We start from the raw sequence: 22,936 nt of genomic DNA, 5'->3' as shown, positions 1-22,936 counted from the left end.
TTCCTATGACCACCTTTCTGCTCCATCACCAGATCAGCTCTATGATATCATAATATTGCATTGTCACGTGATTTACATTATGTGTGCAAATTTTCAGCTCACGGAAACCGGGAAGTGGGTCAAATTTACCTTCTATGTTTTGACCCAAATAAAAATAAAAGCTTTTTGCAATTTTTTATTACAAAAAAAACAAAATCGTACCTACTTATGTCGAATTAAGTTCAAGAAAATATAAGAAATAATTAAAAAAATAACGTTATAGTTTCAACAAATTGATATAATGTTTGACACAAGCCACAAGTCTAGCGGCTTCATATAAACAGCTCTTCAGGAGCATAAAAATGATCCACGGCAAAATGGGTTAAGGTCGGAAGTGTCACAGAGGGATAGAGATATTCAGTACGAAACGACATACACTAATCTTTCAATCATTTTAAACTGGTAGTATGAGACTATACAGTACACTAGAATTTTAAACCTATAAGGAAACATTACATGAGATTAATGGGTTTTTATTTTGTGGGTTATTATAGAAAGTTACTATAGATATCTCCCTTAAAAAAAACTTTAAAACATCAACACTGTGGGACTGGTGGGAGGTTTAGTTCTTTGGGCTTCGCGTATTATTTGGGTTGACCTCTAGCGACCTATCAACCTATCATAGAAGAGAAAATTGGCAATCGAATTAGAAGCAGCGGCATTACAATTTTTTTTTTACTTAATTGACATTGAAGGTACTTACGAAGGTATTAGGACATTGAATTTCAAGAAGTTATACGTTGTTCTTAATTTAGGTATACTTATAAAAGTTGAACTTATAAATTATATTTCAGAACCGGTCAAGAATAATAATAATAGAATACTGTTTATTTCACAGTACTGTGCCAAAGAAGAGGTAAGTTCACTGGTAGGAACTTTCTGCCGCGCCGTTTAACTCGCAAACGTTTTATGAATAATGTTCCCCAACACTTTCACTTCTATCTTTACGACCTTAGGGCTCACATTTATCTGTGCCATAACAGATAGTTCTAGCAAAAAAGCCCAACGGTTGGATTAACTTATCTTTTCATTACTAGTCGTTTTCATTATGACAGATATGGCCTTAGGTAAGAAAAGTGTACTTTGTCCCAGTTTTCTGAAGATTTTAATTATCCTTTCGGCCTTGGCTGTTAGTAAATTCCAAGAAAAGCGATTGGAAGAAAAGAGGGCATCTTTAATGCTGTTTACCTTTGTTTTGTAAGAGAGTATTTTAAAAGTTTATTACTTGACCTATAATTGCGAGTACTAGGTAAGTGCTGGTGGCACTAATAATAAAATATACCTAGATATTTTTCTAGCACGAACGTCAAGTTGTAAGTGCTTGACAAAATGGCATGATATGGTACTGATGGCATCAACAAAGACATTTATATTTTAATTGCTTATTTGACAATTTCAACACGTATCAAGTTACGATAGAGGGCCAAATGTTAATAAGTGAGGTTCAAAAGTTAAGTCTGTGTCGAGACGGCAGGATGGCAGTCAATGCGCTGTGACTACAATTTACTTTGACAATAAATAATTATTATCTATATACTTACTCGATCCACTTTGGTATTCATATTTAAATAAGTACTTAATAAAATTATTCCTAAGACTAGGTATTTTATCGGTAAGCTAACGAACATTAATTAGAACTTTGTTCTTGCTAGGTAATTATATTACGTTTGACCTTGCCTGACATTTACCTGAATTGACACAAGAATTTTGATAAAGTCTATTCGTAAAAACAACTTCATTATTATATTAACAAAGTAAACGATAAACAATTCTCGTAGTAAGTACAGCCTCGTGTTTGCGCGTTGATGAAATCAAATCTTGGCAGAAAAAAAAGAATCTTATAAATAACCACGGACTTGGATACGATTATATTCTCACGGTACTTAAATCATTATTAAGTCTTATTTTTTACAGTGTGGCATGTGGAAGCTTATTATTATTAAAGCGCCCACGGGCTGTCACTTTTTACTTAGTTCTAACTTAGAAGTTCTAAGTCTTCTAACTGACAGGCAGATATTATATCTGACAGACAGTAGGCCCTTTTTAACCGTCGCCTCATATCTCTCAAGAAGGACGGTTATCAAGTCGTCTGTATGTTTTTTTTTATTTTTTTTTTTATATTTTTTTTTTATGTTTGTTCCTCGATATCTCCGTCGTTACTGGACCAATTTTGAATTTATTTTTTTTATTGAATGTATATGCATACAGATTGGTCCCATTTTTCTCAGAACCCAGTTCTGATGATGGGACCCTGGAGAAATCGAGGGAACTCCTCGAATCTGAAAGGCATACATATGGTGATTTTTGTGTTTTTAAAGGAACAGCATGCATTTAGGTACGGAACAGTGACATTTGGTGCAGTGGAACTGCTGATGATGGCCAGAACGGAACTCTTCAAATCTGAACGGCACGCTTATAGTGACTTTGGTATTTTTATAAGAACAGCATGCACTTTCGTCCAGAACAGTGACATTAGGTGCAGTGGAATTGCTGATGATGGTCAGAACCGAACTCCTCAAATCTGAACGGCACGCTTATAGTGACTTTTGTATTTTTATAAGAACAGCATGCACTTTCGTCTAGAACAGTGACATTTGGTGCAGTGGAACTGCTGATGATGGCCAGAACCAAACTCCTCAAATCTGAACGGCACGCTTATAGTGACTTTGCCATTTTTATAAGAACAGCATGCGCTTACGTCTAGAACAGTGACATTTGGTACAGTGGAACTGCTGATGATGGTCAGAACCGAACTCCTCAAATCTGAACGGCACGCTTATAGTAACTTTGGTATTTTTATAAGAACAGCATGCACTTACGTCCAGAACAGTGACATTTGGTGCAGTGGAACTGCTAATGATAGTCAGAACCGAACTCCTCAAATCTGAACGGCACACTCATAGTGACTTTGGTATTTTTGTAAGAAAAGCATGCATTTAAGTTCAGAACAGTGACATTTATTTAGTTATGTTTGTTAAGCATATTGAGTTTTCAAGTCAAAGTTTATCAAGCTTCGATTTCTAATAATATAATCGGATTCATGAGGAATTGAGGAAACTCCTCAAACCTTAACGTTATACGTATATTCATTTGTGTTGCCATCTAATAATTAAAGCATTAAAAGCAGTTTTAAAAAATACTTACACATTTCTACATAATCCAACATTCGCAAGTAGCTTTCACCAGAACCCGAAAGGCGACGGTTTTTTTTTTCTTAAAAATTATATTATATTTTATTTTCCTTTGTTAGGTACAGGAAATAGATTTCATACAAGATCATACAAATAATTAAATGTTTTGCAAAAAGGCTTAAAACTGGCATGAAATCCAAAACAAGTGTAGTTACTATGTTTTACGAGTCTATGGTTAAGTTCACAAACATCTTGACATGCCAAAAATATGTTTACACGTCTTTTTGACAATGACAATAAGTTAGTGCAGACATATATTTATTTGGAATGTTGGTTTATAAAGTTATTTGTGAACATGACTGTACATAGGTAGTCATCGTCACTATCGTCAGCCAGTGCGTTGTGGTAACATCGCAAACCTTCTTATTTCTCTGGGAAAATTGCTAAAAAATAAATGATATAATGTTAATGCCGACTACGTAGGGCTGTTTTCCTTGGTATCATCCACATTGATTGATGCCATTATAAGTTTTAAGAAGTATAATATTCTCGAAGTGTGAAAAACCTATCAAAGTCAATTTTGCAAAGCACCGTAGGCGTAGCTAAGTAAGAAAACAGTGTTTTGTACTTGAGAGCTGCTAGCTATAACAGTATCAGCATACATCACTGAAGCCTTTCTAACGTCATTGCGATCGACGTTTATGCTTAAAGGTACCCTAATGTCATTAAGTAGGGTTTCTTTTTTTAATAAAACCCAGTTTCTTTCCTTGAAATTTTGACCATTGCTTACTAAATAAAATATACCTACTCAGGGCCACTTGCACCACGCGCTTAACTCAAGGTTAGTGGGCTTCAAAAAAAATTTCAAAATCGGTCCAGTAACGACAGAGATATCGTGGAACAAACATTAAAAAAAAAACATACAGACGAATTGAGAACCACCTTCCTTGAGATTTGGGGCGGCGATTAAAAAATGGGACCAATCTGTGTATATACACCGTGTTTCGCTTAACACTAAAAACCTGAAAACCGTTTGTCCAGAATCGAGAGTAGAATCGATTGAGATATATCTTGACGGGGGTAATATTTTTATTTAAATTAGTATTATTAATTACTTTTTATGTGCCTATTCTATTTTATTCGTAATACAACATTGTGTATATCGCATTGCTAGAGGTTGTTTACCTTTTTCAGTATTTGGCGGATTTAATACTGGCTGGTTACTTGGACGATTATTTTTTCCGCTACGAGTTTGACGTTGTTTGTCAGTTTAATCTTAATGTTTATCATAAATCAATTACAACCTTGTCATTTTGAATATTGGGTTTAAATTAGCTTACTGCGATTACCTGTCCAATTGGAAGTTTATTGTGACAAAGCTTTAAAGTGTTTTACAGTGACATCTTAGCTGTCTATTGATAAACCTTATGTCGTTGCAGTAACGTACACAAATAAATAGTTTTATGGTTTATGATGGTAGTTAGCAATTATTTTATTGAGTGTAAAGCTAAAAGTCAAGTAGAGCTGTACAGAAAATTAAAAATTCAATTTCAAAAAAAGTAACCATCAGATTAAAAGATGAATACTCTAGATGAGTTTAAAAAAATAAAAATCAGTTGGGGTGTCTGAGGTTTTGAGTGATACCGGAAACACCGTGTATAGATATATATTCAATTAAAAAAAAATAAAAATCGGTCCAGTAACGACGGAGATATCGAGGAACAAACATAAAAAAACATACAGAATTGAAAACGACGTTCCTTAAAAATGACTATTAAAACTTATGGTAGAGGAGAGGCTCTATCAGAGGGTAAACATAAAATATTTATGTCTAGAATCATGACAAACTTTACGGTGGACAAATTTCTTTTTAAGATGCTTGATATTTCTTTATTTCACTTTTATTTCATCTCAGAATCTCTAAGGTGCGCAGAATGTGAACTTGAATGTAAATAACAATACATCAGAACGATCCAAGTGCAAATTATGCAAATAATGTCGGTAAAGGAGAGTTCACACAGTTCATCGCCTCCACTCAAGTTTATGGCGAGACCTTAATGCCACAGATTTACGAGAGTGTATATCGCGACGTTTACGTTTAAATTATATTTTTAGACATTTTTGGTTTCGCGGACCGGAAAAATACAACTAAATATTATCACTATCAGCCTAGTGAATATTGATATGATGAGAGGTAGAGAGTTTTGGAAGAGGAAGAGAGACGGAGAGAGAAACGCCAAATGACTGGGATAATGGCCAGTGAATGATGATGATCAACCTATTGTAAAGGGATTTTGGTAATATATATTAATTCACCTTTACAGATGTTTGCAGGCTTAGGGCCAGTTGCATCAACTACATTTGACAGACACATCATCGTCACGCAGCAGACGTCTATGGAACTTCCCATACAATAAAATTTAACGAACGCTTTAACGGAGACAGACGGTTTGGTGCAACCGGCCCTTAATGAAACAACTTTCCTGTTTGTTTAGCTTTTTTTGCTTCAATAATCCCAATAATCTAATCATAAAAGTATAAACTTAACAAACAGGTGACAATACTTGATTGTAACTTACTTTAGGTCTTCGACATTGTGACTAGAATTTAGTACTTATTTAAAAGTCTATTATAAAAATTTACGTTGGACTGGTTATAATAGTCGAATCTTAATAACCAATTAACCATGCTACGCCAAAAGGTACCTATTTACTAAGATGAAGTGCGTAATAGGTTTTTGGAGACATCAGCAATCTACCCACGCACTTTGAATAAAATCTGAAATCTATAAGTTTCAAGATTCATGTAGATTTAGTAAGTATTTGATTGCTTCGACCCCCGTCTGCATCACATTCCAGTTGTTATCGTCAATCATCCCACATTAGTGCGCACATCGCTTTACCACTCAGACCCAAAACTAAATTGAAATTAGGCTACATTTGGGAATAAACCTATTTAGGTAATTTGGACTTTTTGTACTTTTAAATTCCAATTGTGTAAATTAGGTTAGTATTCATTAACCTTACTGCGCGTTACGAAATAGGTGCCTACGTCAGTAGCGAAATCCGTGCAAATTGTTAATTGAGGTTGGTATTTGAAAGCTTTCAAATATTCAGACAATGTAAAATGTTACACCCACTCGTAAAATTAAAATATACCTCTAAGGTCGTGCAGCAGCACAAAAAAATAGACATTACCAATTCGTTTAGTTGTAATTTAGTTAACGTTGTTTACCTACCCACCCGGTGTTATATGCTAATAATGCTCTACCTACGTGTATTAAATTATTGAGTCAAGTCAATGGAGTTCATAAAGTTTCCCGTGCTGCTACCTACGCGAAAATGATCTTCGAAGATGATACCTCGATTTCAAATGAGTAATGAAGATGGCGTTTACATATTTAGGAAAATACATACATACAGGTTGGGAGAAAAGGGTAATTTTTGACAAACTTAGTTCTAATAGGTAGGTATCGATCCCACTTATTGCGTGAGATCAAAAAAAATAGGCTAAAATCCACAAATAAAGAAAATTATTAAAAAATATATGCCGATGCCGATTGATTCCAAATCCCAGTTAGAACAATCCATACTAATATTATAAATGGGAAAGTGTGTATCTCTGCTTTTTTGTCCGTCTTTCACGGCAAAACGAAGCGACGAATTGACGTGATTTTTTAAGTGGAGATAGTTGAAGGGATGGAGAGTGACATAGGCTACTGTTTGTCTCTTTCTAACGCGAGCGAAGCCGCGGGCAAAAGCTAGTTATTTTATAAGGATTAACTTTACGGTTATGTACACGTACCTGCTAAAGAACTGCAAATCAATGAAAGCATTTTCCATTACGTTGAGGATTACTTCGTTTATCGCAGTGATATCTTAATGCTCGGCTCAATCGGGCATACTTGTACCTCTGATTAGATATAAATTTTAATTAGATTTTAGAATTAAAATTTTAATCAGATATAAATTTTAAAACTTAGCTTAATAAAGACCAGGCTTAGATCAAAATATTTTAGCATATCAGACTTAGGGACAGTCTAAAGTCTAATTCCAGTCGCGTCAAGTAATCTTACTGTCACTTCTCCAACGAAAATGCCGTTCACAAATTCAAGTTTAACATTTAAAAAATAAAAGTTAAGTTTTGTAGAATTAAAAGCCTATATTTCACAGTCACTAGTTTTATTTGATAGTAAATGCTGTCTGCGATTGTGCTAACGAGAAAATTTATCTGAGTAAACTGTTCTTTCCAAAAATAGGTATAGGTATATAATACCACTGGTAGGTAACAGTGGCGAAGCATGAAGATTTTCATTGGTAAAGCCGAAGGGGTTTTTGGGATCTTTTTGCATGGACTTCTACAAATACTGCAGAATTAGAAAAGGGAACCCGTTGGGAATCGAGCTGTATCGACGCTACGCCACTGATACGTAAAATCTATAAAAAGTTGGTGGGCAGCGCTTAGATACAATAGATACATTCTGACAGAACATATTCTACAGCCGGAATGTGATGACGTTCTACGGCGAGTCGTTATCGAATAACGCGTCCACCGGCTGCGCTAGCACGATCCCGCGTCGTAGCCGCATCCCAGTCAGAACTTGACGACGCGCGACGTATTGCGGCGAATCGCTGTCGGTCGACGTGCAATGTGCGATCGACCAGCGCGTCGACCGGCTGCGCTAGCACGACGACCACGTGCGTATTCGGTTCACGAAGTGGTATATGAACAGCGCCGTAAGCCTTCCTTTGATACAATCTGAACTCGACAGTATGTGTCATTCTGGCGGAATATTTAGTACTCACTAAGTCGTCTCCTGCATCATAGTCGCATCCCAGTCGGAACTTGACGACGTTCTGCGGTGAGTCGTTGTCGACCGGCTGCGCTAGCATGACCGCCACGTGCGTGTGATTCATGTCGCGGTATGTCAACAGCGTCTTTAGCTTTCGTTTGATATAAACTGGACTTTGATACACCTTGTATCAATATGACGGAACATTTTCTAGAAACTTAAGTACTCACTAAGTCGTCTCCAGCGTCGTAGTCGCATCCCAGTCGGAACTTGACAACGTTCTGCGGTGAGTCGCTGTCGACCAGCTGCGCTAGCATGACCGCCACGTGCATGTGATTCATTCCGCAGTATGTCAACAGCGTCTTTAGCTTTCGTTTGATATAAACTGGACTTTGATACACCTTGTATCAATATGACGGAACATTTTCTAGAAACTTAAGTACTCACTAAGTCGTCTCCAGCGTCGTAGTCGCATCCCAGTCGGAACTTGACGACGTTCTGCGGTGAGTCGCTGTCGACCAACGCGTCGACCGGCTGCGCTAGCACGACGGCCACGTGCGTTCTGTTCACGTCGCGATATGTGAACAAAGCTGCATCCTCCTCTCTGTCTACTGGCTGCAGACTAAGGTTCTTTCTGAAATGTCAAGAAAAGAGGAAGTTTATTTATCAGACATTGAACTTTCGTTGGATCCATAGAAGTGGGATGATAGGTCTGTGGTTGGATCACGATCATAATAATAACAAAAAATAAAATTGGATACCGTTTTATTAGGCAGGCGTCCGGTTTTTTATCCATAGCCCAGTATTTAGTCCATCACTTTCATCAAAATAGACCAGTTCATTTTAGATTCCATTAACTCTCAAATAGTCCTTACACCCTGGCGGGTGTTGCCTCTGCGTGTGTCCCATGATACGGGCAAGGGCAACATCCGCTCGGTGTACCCCTTACATTTCATTAAAGTGTCGAAAGGGCCTCTACGCGTTGGCTTCGGCCCCGCGCACGCCTCCCAAAGGTCCGGAACACCATTGTTCCGTGATGGGAAAGACATACAAAAAATAAAACCGCCTTCAAAAATAAGCGCGTTACAAAACACGGAGAAACTAAAAAGCCAAAAATAATAAACCTTTGAATTCAGATTTCTTATCGTATTGCAATAATCTTAACATCCAAATTATAAACAAATCAATTATTTTTGAAGTCGGTACCAGACCTGTTTGCCCCTCCCAACCATGCGCAGGCTGGCCCCGCCTTCAAAAATAATTGATTTGTTTATAATTTGGATGTTTAGATTATTGCAATACGATAAGAAATCTGAATTCAAAGGTTTATTATTTTTGGCTTTTTAGTTTCTCCGTGTTTTGTAACGCGCTTATTTTTGAAGGCAGCTTTATTTTTTGTAAAAAAGTTTATTTATTTGTTGATTTTTAGTGGTTCCTAGTGATATTATATGTATCAGTCTGAATATATGTACAGAAGTGAAATAATTATCCTTTAACTCCTAACCATTGAGGAGTTGACCTTCCATCATCAGCTCAGCCACATAAAATTACTACCGTCAGGCGTAAATACTGGTGTACCTTTGAAAAATACACTAAAAACCTTACATGTGCCTAAAATTTGAAGAGTTCCCTCGATTTCTCCAAGATCCCATCATCAGACCCTGACTTGGTCCCAATGGGACCATCTCGGGGTTATACCCGTTCGATCAAAAAAAAAATTTTGAAAATCGATCCACGATTCTCGGAGATATCGAGTAACATACATACAAAAAAAAAATAAACAAAAAAAAAAACATTCAGTCGAATTGAGAACCTTCTCCTTTTTTGAAGTCGGTTAAAAAGAAAAGGAGCCCTCAGATTGGTCTAAAGGCAAGGGGATGAGCTATCGATTTGTCTGAAATATACCTATTATGAACAAAGCAAGAGACGGCAACGATCACGAAAGGTAAAAACATGTTAAAACGAGTCCTTAGAATGGTCTCAAGCACATGGACTTTTCTAAACTTGTTATACGAGTGGTATCAACCGGTTTATGACTCACAAGACCCTAAGTGCGATTTCACATTATTATGATCCGATATCGGATGCAGGAAGGATTTCAAAGGAAAAAATCAAAGGTGGCGGCGTAAATATTTGGGACATCGGCCCGACATCCGATATCGGATCGGATGATGTGAAAACGCGCTAAAAAGGGTTGAAAAACATAGAAATAGAAAATGAAAACATAGCACTCAAGATCAAATATTTTTGACAGACAAACAAATTTGTCATTATGTTTTTTTAATAACATCTTGAATAGAGTGTGTTTAACAGCAAAGACATTTTGCCATTGACAAATATTTTTGGAGCCTCCTGAGGATTACTATTTACTAATAATTCTAAATGCATGAACCCCCTGCATCACATCATGCATCTGACAATACCGCGCTAGTTTTCGTTCATTTGACGAATTTTTAATATTTATCCTTCTTTGCCGCAATATGAGTCTTTGTCTATACCAGAGACATGATGTGTTTCTACTTTCTAGTTTCTACTGTCTATGGCCTAAACAATTTCTAGAAAAAAGTGCTCTAATGTCAATCAATCTTCAAATATCGATATATCGATGCATATTTTTTGAAATCATACCAGGATACAGGAATAAAGTAAAATTGTATATTGACGTAAAAAAACTGGTAGCTAAGTGAAGTGAATTTGTAATTTTGTGCACCTGTTTACATTGTTTGTGTTCTCGGCGCTCTTGCAAATAAGTAGGTACCATTTTGCTTTAAAAAATAAGAGACGGATCATAAACACGGGCCAGCTCATAGAGAACATATTACGCTATATTTCATACATAATATACATTTCGACGAGTGCGTCTGAAAATTATTACGTCGGTTTCCCGTTGCGAAAAAAACCGCAGATAAAAGTAGATTGGTTAAAGCTCCCTAAACTGTGTGGAACCTAAAACCCACCTGAAATAAATAACTTTTATTATTTAGTCACTTGGGTAAAAAGATAATATAACTAATCTTGTAGATGTAGGAAAAAACAACAAAACACTATAGTAAGGCGGCGGAATTGAAAAAAGTCGTCTAGTTTTGAAGTTGATGTGACTGGAGAGTATACTGCTGACAAGTAGTATCGTTGTGATCGGTACACTTTACTGAGTACGAAATAATGACTTGTCGCATTCTCAGACTGTGGGGGGGTTAACTATGACGTCACAAAGATCGCGGTCCCGGGTTTCAATTTTTTGCCAATTTGTCTAGAACCCCTCATCCAATTTTGAAAAATGAGGTGTCGATTGAAAGCGTATAACATGCTGATTAAGATTTCTTATAAGTGAAAAGTATAGTTTTGTTAGTTATTTTTTAATTAACAATAATGCAAAAAATACTTTTTTTTTACTCTCTTTTTTTATTTTTGTGAATCAAAAAGGCAATGAAAACGGCCACTTAGCTAAAAAATATGTTATATAAATCATTTAGCTACATTATTAAGCTATCTGTTGCTTTTAAAATTTCTACGATCGGATAATAAATAAGCAAACTACAATAACATACCTGTCGGCAGGGAGTACCGCTTGACACGCGTTCCCATACATTCGGCGTCTACCAAATTACACCTCGCGCAAAGTTCGTTTCAAACAGATATACCTCTAATCTTATTCATCGTAACCTATCAATATTGGTATCATTTGAAAGTACAATTAAAGTCCTTTAAGAAACAATATCAACCATTTTCTTAAAATCAATAATCGCCAGTCTACGGTGGTTACAAAGAAAAAAAGCGGGGATGCAATTTGACGGGTTCTCTAGGTTTGATACCCTAGACGAGTTTAAAAGGGGAGGTAAAGGTTACATATGGGTTGTTCTCTGGCCTGAAAGCTACACAGAGGCCCAGGGGAGGAAAAACTAGGGTTTAAGTTTAGTTTTAAGCTATTTTTTCTTTTATATGTTGATTTTATTGTGTTTAATTTTTTTTAATTTTATCAAGAATACACGCTGGTTTTTTTTTGTGAAAATACCCTTTTTTATGAGAAATGAGATGAATTTCATGGCATTTTTCGATAGAGACTAAAATTAACTTTCAAATAAGGCCACATAGTCATACTTTTACTTATATAATATTAAGGGTAATAGCCCCGGCGGAGTAGTGCAAGCGGGACAGCAGTGTAGCAATCCATAGACCTGACTTCACTGGTTCCTCAGTGCCACACATAGTCTTACGAGGCGGCCTGCGTGCCCTGCTCTCTAATATGTGGGTCAATACTGCTTAAACGCAAACGATTGAGATGTGTGATTTTTTTGACACTGAGTGTATTTGCAGGAGCTGCATGTACTTATCAAGTGTACCCCAACAACTATTTCATATTTATAACGCATTATTAATAATAAATATGCTCTTAATGTTATCTTGACTTCTGTTGAATAATTATGTTTTGAGAAAAGTGGCTAAAAGTGATGATTATAATTACTAAAACATTATAGGTAACTTCATTTTAGTGATTTAATGTATATAACGACCGAAGTCCAATCGTTTTGATTTTACGATTACTTTTTATTACCTACTGGGTCAAAAAACCGCACCTCTAAGTCGTTTTTCAAACGGTATTACTTGGTATTATATAAGTAAAAGTATGACTATGTGGCCTTATTTGAAAGTTAATTTTAGTCTCTATCGGAAAATGGCATGAAATTTATCACATTTCTCATAAAAAAGGGAATTTTCAACCAACGTGTATCCTTGATAAAATTATAAAAAAAAATAAACACAATAAAATCAACAAATAAAAGAAAAAAATACTTAAAACTAAACTTAAACCCTAGTTTTTCCTCCCCTGGGCCTCTGTGTAGCTTTCAGGCCAGAGAACAACCCATATGTAACCTTTACCTCCCCTTTTAAACTCGTCTAGGGTATCAAACCTAGAGAACCCGTAAAATTGCATCCCCGCTTTTTTTCTTTGTAACCACCGTAGACTGGCGATTATTGATTTTAAGAAAATGGTTGATATTGTTTCTTAAAGGACTTTAATTGTACTTTCAAATGATACCAATATTGATAGGTTACGATGAATAAGATTAGAGGTATATCTGCTTGAAACGAATTTTGCGCGAGGTGTAATTTGGTAGACGCCGAATGTATGGGAACGCGTGTCAAGCGGTACTCCCCGCCTACAGGTATGTGCTTGTAGTTTGCTTATTTATTATCTGATCGTAGAAATTTAAAAAGCAACAGATAGCTTAATAATGTAGTTAAATGATTTATATAACATATTTTTTAGCTAAGTGGCTGTTTTCATTGCCTTTTTGAGTCACAAAAATCAAAAAAGAGAGTAAAAAAAAAGTATTTTTTGCATTATTGTTAATTAAAAAATAACTAACAAAACTATACTTTTCACTTATAAGAAATCTTAATCAGCATGTTATACGCTTTCAATCGACACCTCATTTTTCAAAATTGGATAAGGGGTTCTAGACAAATTGGCAAAAAATTGAAACCCGGGACCGCGATCTTTGTGACGTCATAGTTAACCCCCCCACAGTCTGAGAATGCGACAAGTCATTATTTCGTACTCAGTAAAGTCTACCGATCACAACGATACCACTTGTCAGCAGTATACTCTCCAGTCACATCAACTTTTTCCGAGACCCTCTCGCCGCTCTACTACTATGAAAATTTCACATATCAAGAAGCTTTTTGTCTACAGCGGCATCTAACGGAACGCGGTTAGACTATTATTCGGGGAAGAAAGCGAGCGCCCGTTGCGGTACACTAAATTAGTCTGTTCTAGCGGCTAAGCGTTTCCATAGGTTGTAACTAGATGGCGCTTACTTTAAAACTTCTGTAGCGTGTCACAGGATGTCGCTACTGTAATTTTATTCAAACTTAAGATTGATCTTGAAAAACATACATAATTCTCGTTTAAGTTTCTTGCTTCTCGTTATTTTTTAGGTAATTACTAACTAGTAATAACATACTACATATAAATAAACATACTTGCTTAAATAAACGCGGTTAGGTATGTTTGCTCGCATCGCAGGGTTCGCGGGGCCCGCGATTAGGCGCGACTGCAGCGCTAGTTGCATTGGTGGCAAAAACGAAAACTAATCAGTCGAAAAAACCGCCGCGCACGCTTTGCAATTCGTCTTGTATTTGACGAAGTTTTATTTGATTTTACATTAATTTAATCTAATTCCGGAGTGTGCGGATATATTAATTTGTGATTAAGGTTCAAGGACATCAGTGGAGTGAAAACAAGAAGCATAATTTGATCTTTGTTTAGTGTCAGTGTGTCGTTTGTGTTTGAATCGGAACATGCGGGAAAAAGGTAAGTGGTCATTTCAATATCTATTTGATGATTTTGATTTTATTAATCGAATGATACTAAATAACAGGGATTAACTAAGTTACCTCTACTGGATATTAGGCGCGGGCGTACTAATATATTGCGTGCGTACGCGTCAGTATTGCAATCAAGGTCATTGTGATATTCTTTTGGTTTGCCTTAGCAGTTCGAACAAGGTATATTAGCTGGTCTATATTTCGCTGCACCAACTTGAATGGCCCACTACCTGTATACTTTTACCCCATGTTTGTTGTTATAAGTTGACCACAAATCATTCTCAATTTATCACCCGTCACCGCCTCATATTTAAAACATGCACAGTGAATAAAATGAAAGTCGTATTTGATTTATGGTTAGTTTAAAATAGTTATTTGTTATACAAGGGGGCAAAGTTGTATTTTAACGCCGAGTGTGGAATTGAAAATTTCCGAGCTAGTGAGGGGAAAATATACTATCTATCTACCTTAGGTGTTATCTACATAACATTGATGATCAAACACAAAATGCCAAAAGTTAATTTTTTTGCTTATAATCTATTATCTATTATTTAAATGCGCATCAACACTCAACTTATCGTAACGAACGACTTGCTCAATTACGTAAAGTAAAATTATAAATGTTGTCAGTGCGACTCATACTTAGAAGTGACGATAATTTATATTCGAAAAATGGCACCAACGATGGCAAAACAAGTGACAAAGGCAGCGGCCGTTACAAGGTTAGTGGAAGAGGTCTCGAATCTCAAAAATCAGTTGGCAGAAATGAAAAACGAAATTACGCAGTGTAGTAGTGTAATTAGTCAACAGAATAGGCTACTTACATACCAAAGCAGGTGCATACAAAAAATCCTGAGCACTGTCACTAGCACTGAGGTAGACTTCCCACTGACTAGTTCAACCGACCATCACGAACTGCTCAATGAATCTGGCCCTGAGGGTCTCATTTTTCTCGATAACGATTCTCAATTAGACACTGGTCGCCAAGATCACTTATCGACACCAGCAACATCCGCTAATCAGTCAGCAGTCTCCGTCGCTGTAACCCAGGAGAGCAAGAGCCCTGTGATGCCGTCCCCGGCGTCAGGACAGTCCACCCCGGTACAGTCAGGCACCAATCTGCCAGAGACGCGCCGACTCCGACCTCGGCGCGCCGCTGCCGCGTCAGAAGAGGATAAGTCCAACACAAAAAGGCAAGCTGACATTGCTCCAACTGCTCCCCTCCCTAGCGCTGTCCCTGCAGCAGATCCTGGTCATCCTGGGCTATCGTCATCAGCTCCAGCACAGCCCACTGTCCCAGCTCCACTGACGTCCTGCAGCCTGCGTGCGGCGGGTCCCCGCGTGGTCAGCCTTCACGTGTACAATCTCAGCGAGGCTACCACCACAGAGGATGTCGTCCGCCACGTCCAGGATAAGATGAGCATCGCGTCACCGGTTTGCCAACAGCTGGTAGTCAATCGTGGCAATTACACATCGTTCCGTCTGGATGTGCCAGCCGACAAGGTGAAAGCTGCCAGGGATACTGCAAACTGGCCGACGGGGGTTGGAGTACGGTATTTTAACATCGTACAGCCAAAAAACGCCAATGTACAACGCGCCAGAACTACGATGCGGTAACAACACAATTTACTATTATTCACCAGAATGTTCGATCGATTTGTAGTAAAACATCACTGTTAGGTATATTATGTTGTAATCAAAATCCAGACGTTCTTGGATTAAGTGAAATTTGGTGCCGTAAATGTGATTTAGAATTCATTAAGTTAAGTGGGTACACGCTCGCAAACAGCTACTGCCGCGCTCGCGCAGCTGCGCACGGCGGGGTAGCTGTTTTCTTACGGGACGATGTTCACTTTATACCTCGCAACGACCTTCATAGTATTTGTGTCCCATACCACATAGAATTTACTGCTGTTGAAATACCTTGTTACCGTTTGATTATTATTGTATTATATAGGACATGTAATGGCGACTTCGACATTTATTTGGAAAAACTTGAATTTTTATTAAGAGCGCTATGACAAAAAAAGGCGATATATTGTAAAATGTACAATATTTATCGGCAAAATTGTACACTTTACTCATACTAAAAGACAGTTAAAGTACTTGTTTCAGTTAGAAAATCTAATTAACTGTCGGTTCATTAAAAAACATATGGATGAAAAAGCGTTTTCAATTAGTAATGATTTTTTTTCTGATGCTCGTTTAGGAAAAACCGCGCGAAGCACAGATTTCGGAGCTCTTATTATGTACAATTTGATAAGCTCACTCTCATAAATGCGGTAAATTTAAATTCCTAATGTCTTGTACTTTAGGCCCATTAAACAATATTTATCATTTAATCCTTTGAAATTGAGAAATTGAAAGTAAAACGAACTCAATTTTGTCTTGAAAATACATCGAAACAAGTGATCATTTCTCCGAAAATCTACATGTTATCGAAGTTATTTTAGTATATAAATAATCTGCACAATGTGCTTAAACTGCTGTTATCCATTTGTCGTTATAATATTTTATCATGATTTTTTGCCAATTTTTTGAAAACTAGCCTTCCTGTCGCTATTTTACCGGCGACGGACGCCTGCGATTTCAGTGCCGCGCCGGAGCTCGAGGAGGTAAGACGTATGTCGCTTTGGTCTCCGAGTTTTCATCGCAAACGTCGAGAATATTTATCGTTGTGTGGGTCGGACGCCTTGTTTATACACGGGCTATCCTCGCATTGTGTGTGTGTAAACAGCGACCAACGAATTTGATCCTAGATCCGTAAATATTTGCTTTTGTAATACTTTGTTATGTTTGAATGTTAAAGTATTACAACATTGTGATGATAAAAATGTGAAAATTACAATACGGTCAAGATGATAAGACACATCAAGATGGTACTCGGGATCTGATGATGGAGCCAGAAGGTGGTCACCAGTACCAGTGAACCATGTAAGTAAACGACTTCGTGTTTAGGCTCGTTGGGTTCGTCTCAACAAGACCTTTGACAAGAGGTGGTACTCAGGGTCTGATGATGGAGCCAGATGGTGGTCACCAGTACCAATGAACCATATAACTAAACCCAGAGATGGGGAAATCGTAATCGATTCCGGATTACACGATTACTTGATTTTACTTTGTAATCTGACACTACTGGGTGTCAGATTACTTGTAATGTCTGACACAAAAGTCGTCATGGGTGTCGTAAAATAGGTTTTAGGGGGTGCTGATTACAAAATGAATGACCAATTTGGAATCTGACATTGCTGACTGTCACTTTGACACAAAAGTCGTCATGGGTGTCGTAAAATAGGTTTTAGGGGGTGCTGATTCCAAAATTAATGACCAATGTGGAATCTGACATTGCTGACTGTCACTTTGACACAAAAGTCGTCATGGGTGTCGTAAAATAGGTTTTAGGAGGTGCTGATTCCAAAATTAATGACCAATGTTCAATCTGACATTGCTGACTGTCACTCTAACACAAAAGTCGTCATGGGTGTCGTAAAATAGGTTTTAGGGGGTGCTGATTCCAAAATTAATGACCAATGTGGAATCTGACATTGCAGATTGTCACTTTGACACAAAAGTCGTCATGGGTGTCATAAAATAGGTTTTAGGGGGTGCTGATTCCAAAATTAATGACCAATGTTCAATCTGACATTGCTGACTGTCACTCTGACACAAAAGTCGTCATGGGTGTCGTAAAATAGGTTTTAGGGGGTGCTGATTCCAAAATTAATGACCAATGTTCAATCTGACATTGCTGACTGTCACTTTGACACAAAAGTCGTCATGGGTGTCGTAAAATAGGTTTTAGGGGGTGCTGATTCCAAAATTAGTGACCAATTTGGAATCTGACATTGCTGACTGTCACTTTGACACAAAAGTCGTCATGGGTGTCGTCAAATAGGTATCAGAAGGTGTTTGAAAACTAATGACCAATTTGGAATCTGACACTGTTGACTGTCACTTTGACACAAAAGTGATCATGGGTGTCTTCAAATAGGTTTTCATGGGTACTGATCTCAATATTAATGATCAATTTGGAATCTGACATTGCTGACTGTCACTTTGACATAAAAGTCGTTATGGGTGTCATCAAATAGGTTTCCAGGGGTACTGTGCAATGTCAGGTTCCAAATTGGTCATTACTTTTTAAATCATTTCATTAATTTTGGAATCAGTACCCCCTAAAAACTATTTGACTACACCCATGATTCCTTTTGTGTCAAAATGACAATTAGCACTGTGAGATTCCAAAATAGTCGTTAATTTTGGAATCAGCACCCCCGGAAACCTTTTTGACGACACCCATGACGACTTTTGTGTCAAAGTGACAGTCAGCAATGTCAAGATTCCAAATCGGTCATTAATTTTCAAATCAGCACCTCCGGAAACCTATTTGACGACACCCATGACGACTTTTGTGTCAAAGTGACAGTCAGCAATGTTAGATTCCACATTGGTCATTATTTTTGGAATCAGCACCCCTAAAACCTATTTTACGACACCCATGATGACTTTTGTGTCAAAGTGGCAGTCAGCAATGTTAGATTCCACATTGGTCATTAATTTTGGAATCAGCACCCCTAAAACCAATTTTACGACACCCATAACGACTTTTGTGTCAAAGTGACAGTCAGCAATGTCAGATTCCACATTGTTCATTAATTTTGGAATCAGCACCCCCGCAAACCTATTTGACGACACCCATGACGACTTTTGCGTCAAAGTGACAGTCAGCAATGTCAGATTCCACATTGGTCATTAATTTTGGAATCAGCACCCCCTAAAACCTATTTTACGACACCCATGACGACTTTTGTGTCAAAGTGACAGTCAGCAATGTCAGATTCCAAATCGGTCATTAATTTTTAAATCAGCACACCCGAAAACCTATACTCGTGGTATATGCACTTGAAATGTGAAAGTGAAAATGCTAGAATGACATGTAAACCACGAAGTTGTATAGTCATATTGTTCATTAGTATTGGTGACCACCATCTGGCTCCATCATCAGACCCTGAGCACCACCTTGAAGTAATTAGAATTGTATTTGTCTTATTTTATCATCATATTAATATATACTTTACTCTAATACTTATCATATAACAAAAGCAAATATTTGGGATGGGGTCTACTTTTATAATTATTACTTTAATTTTTTAAATAAATTATAACATAATTGATATTATTTCGCGCTATATTCTCGTATTTTCGTACAAAATAATGTTTATTAGAAACCAAAAGTTTATATCGAGATAGTAGATTGTGGTTGTTATCAAAATTCCATAGAAAGGATCAAGATTGTTTTGTCCATTATTGTAGTGCGAGCGAGTGATAAGACGTGCTAGAAAGGGTCGGCATATTGGGCTCGCGCGGCGGGTAAAATACCTAATTTCGCCCGACGCCGAAATGTTATAACGCTCTTAAGTAAGATAACTGACGAAAATAAAAAGTTCCTCATAGTCGGAGATCAAAATGTGGATTACTTATCTGACAATAGTTCAAAACGGCAGGTTGACGATATACTTGGTTGTTTTGGATGTTTGAACACTGTAACTTTTCCCACTCGCGTAACGGACGAAAGTGCGTCATCCATCGACTGCGGATTAGCGAACTATGCGCGCGACTGCCTAACCGTATCGCCAGTGGACACTGCTATCAGCGATCACAACGCGCAGCGGTTTGTGTTTACTTTAGAAAGTGAGGTTCAAAAATCCAAAGCAAATCAAATATTTGAACGTCGATTATTTAATACCGAATCTATTTATTCATTCTATACGGACATTTCTTATTATAATTTTAATTTTATTTATGATTGCAATATTGACATTAATTCTAAATTTGACAAATTATTTAATGTGTTGACTTATTATATAGATTTGCATTTTCCTATTAAAAAATTAAGATCCAAAAATAAATCTCCTGTTCCGTGGGCAACTGACGAGCTGTTTGAATACATGCAAAAACACCGTGACCTTCACGAACTGCGACGTCAGTATCCAAATAATACAATCATATCGGACTGTATAGACCATTACTCTCGGCTCATTAAGTCTGAGACTCTCCGCGCCCGTCAAAATCATATCGAAACCAGACTGGCAGAAAGCACGAACCCTTCAAAAGAACTGTGGAGGATTGTAAATGAGGAGATAGGCAAAAAATCAACTTCTCAGCCGGTATGCATAAAAAATCAATACGATGATACTTATATGTCCTATGGCGAGGTTCCAAATGCATTCAATAGACACTTTTTGAACATCGCTAAGAAACATGCAATAAGCAGTGATGAGTACTTGTCCAAGCAGTACGTCGGTGGGCACTTGGGCAGCACTGATATGCCGTCATTCGCACTCCCTATTGTTACACGTGAGCTTCTGGATAACACTATAAAATCAATATTAAGGACCAGTACCACATTGGATATATATGACATGTCTTTAAGACCTACTTAGAACAGAACGATTTACTCACCGACAACCAGTATGCCTATAGACAAAAACGCTCCACTACTACTGCAGCACACAAAATCGTCGATTGCATTTTGACTGGTCTATGATAGGTACAAGATGGCTGCTTGTCTGGTCGTCAACAAGTGGTTCAAATGTCACTAAATGGCCAAAAACATATTTCAGATACTGGCAATATCAATTTAGGTATCCCTCAAGGGTCAGCAGCTGGAAATACACTCTTTTTATTGTTTGTCAACGATCTACCCTCTGCCATCACAAATGGGCTATCGGTGTTATTTGCAGACGACACCACTGTTGTTGTTAAGGCAAAAACACACGAGCAGTTAGCTGAGAAAATACATGAAGCTTGTGACCAATTAAAGACATGGTTTTCGTCAAATGGCCTACTGTTAAATATATCTAAATCCAATGTGATGATGTTCTCTGGTCGCAGCACCTCAATACCGCCGTGGATCAGTAGTGTTCCAATGCCATTATGTAAGGAAACAAAATTTCTGGGTTTTATACTTGACTCAAATCTGAATTGGAAGTGCCATGTCGATCAGCTCTATAACAGGTTAAGTAGTTCCATATTTGCATTGAAAAAACTACAACCTCTGATATCAGGGAAGTCACTTAAAACTGTTTATTTTTCGCATTTTCACTCCTTGATGTCATACGGTACATTGATTTGGGGAAATTCCACAGATGCCGGGCGAGTACTGATTCTACAAAAACGTGCAATCCGTTTACTGGCTGGGGTAAAACAAATGCACCACTGTAAAGAACTTTTTAAAAAGTTTGGTATAATGACGCACTTTTCGCTATACATGTTCCAAGTCTTGATGTTTGTCAGAAAAAAACTTGCCTATGTTCAAGCGTGTTGAAGTCATGGGCAAACAAATCAGATCGACGGGAAGACTGCGGACAGTGCCGCGTCGCATGGCACTTTCATGTAAGAATCCCCGTGTAATAGGCCCAACTTATTATGAACGCCTACCCGCCGAAATACGAACTGAAATATCTGACGAAGCATTTGAACGTCAATTGAGGAACTTTTTATTGAATAATCCGTTATATTCAGTGAATGATTACATGAATTTATAATTAAAACTGTATTAACTGACAGTACTACCTATGTTATGTCAAATTTATATTATTCGACATTGTGATTTTCTTAATTAATGCTCTTAGTTTTAATATGACGATCATTATTATGAGATATCTATACCTACCTATTAGATTTGTTCATTTGAAATGTATTCCATTATGTATTAATTTTTTTAGTTTGAATTCGTTTTTATGTTAACTCCTTTTGTTTTGATTATTATTATTGATATTATACAATTGAATGAATGCATGTGAAATAATTATATTGACGATCATAATGTAAATTCGTATAGGTTAACATAGCATAATTTATAATGTAATTTATCATTATGAAATAAATAAAACTAAACTAAACTAAACTAAACTAAACTATCAGATTGTAAGAGGCCACTGTATGAACCGCGACCAATGCCTTTTCCCATAAGCCGGAAGCTATGCGGATGTCTTATGTAATGTTAGACGATCTTCTGGTTCACTAGATATTTTCCTAATTACTACCTGTGTTTACTTATGATCTTAGTTCATACTCACACCTTTGTTTTTTTTTTGTATTAGCAGTAGTAAGTATAGCTGACTATCACCGATTACTTATAGCAACCAGGAACAAACCTAAAGTGGAAGTCGACTGTGTGATATAGGTTCAATTGCAATATCACAATTCGGTCTTCTTTCAATGGAAAATTCGTATGGGCACCGGCGTGAATTTAGGTTGTTGTTATGTATGACTATGTAAAGACATCAGGAATTATTGTTCATAAAAAAAATCTGTTGTAATTTATTTTTCAGTACAGATGTTATTTTTTTTACGCACTAGTGCGAGAAGTGGTTCATTATATGCCAGGTCGAAACTTCGGAGGCTCATCTGTAGTGAAAAACGTCGTACGATACACGTGCGAAAAGGAAATTCGTAACTCGTGTCGATTTAAAACACTCCCTTCGGTCGTGTTTTAATTTATAGCCACTCGTTTCGAACTTCCTTTTTTACGCACTTGTATCGTAATGTACTATTTCAGTACAGATGGTGTTTTTTTCACGCACTAGTGCGAGAAGTGGTTCATTATATGCCAGGTCGAAACTTCGGAGGCTCATCTGTA

At 37.2% G+C, this 22,936-nt stretch overlaps 1 protein-coding gene across 1 annotated transcript in view; it reads right to left on the bottom strand.

The window, feature by feature from the left end:
- Window positions 1–22,936, bottom strand: part of LOC125241084 (cadherin-89D) — a 91,875-nt gene that overhangs the window by 16,358 nt on the left and 52,581 nt on the right. Inside the window, 1 exon segment of the mRNA XM_048149402.1 lies at window positions 8,410–8,596. Within this exon segment, the coding sequence (XP_048005359.1) occupies window positions 8,410–8,596 (187 nt within the window).

Source organism: Leguminivora glycinivorella, chromosome 2 (genome assembly GCF_023078275.1).
Source record: "Leguminivora glycinivorella isolate SPB_JAAS2020 chromosome 2, LegGlyc_1.1, whole genome shotgun sequence".
Classification (NCBI taxonomy): domain Eukaryota; kingdom Metazoa; phylum Arthropoda; class Insecta; order Lepidoptera; family Tortricidae; genus Leguminivora; species Leguminivora glycinivorella.
The sequence above is the reverse complement of the archived record's forward strand: the minus strand, read 5'-3'. Positions and strand labels throughout refer to the sequence as shown.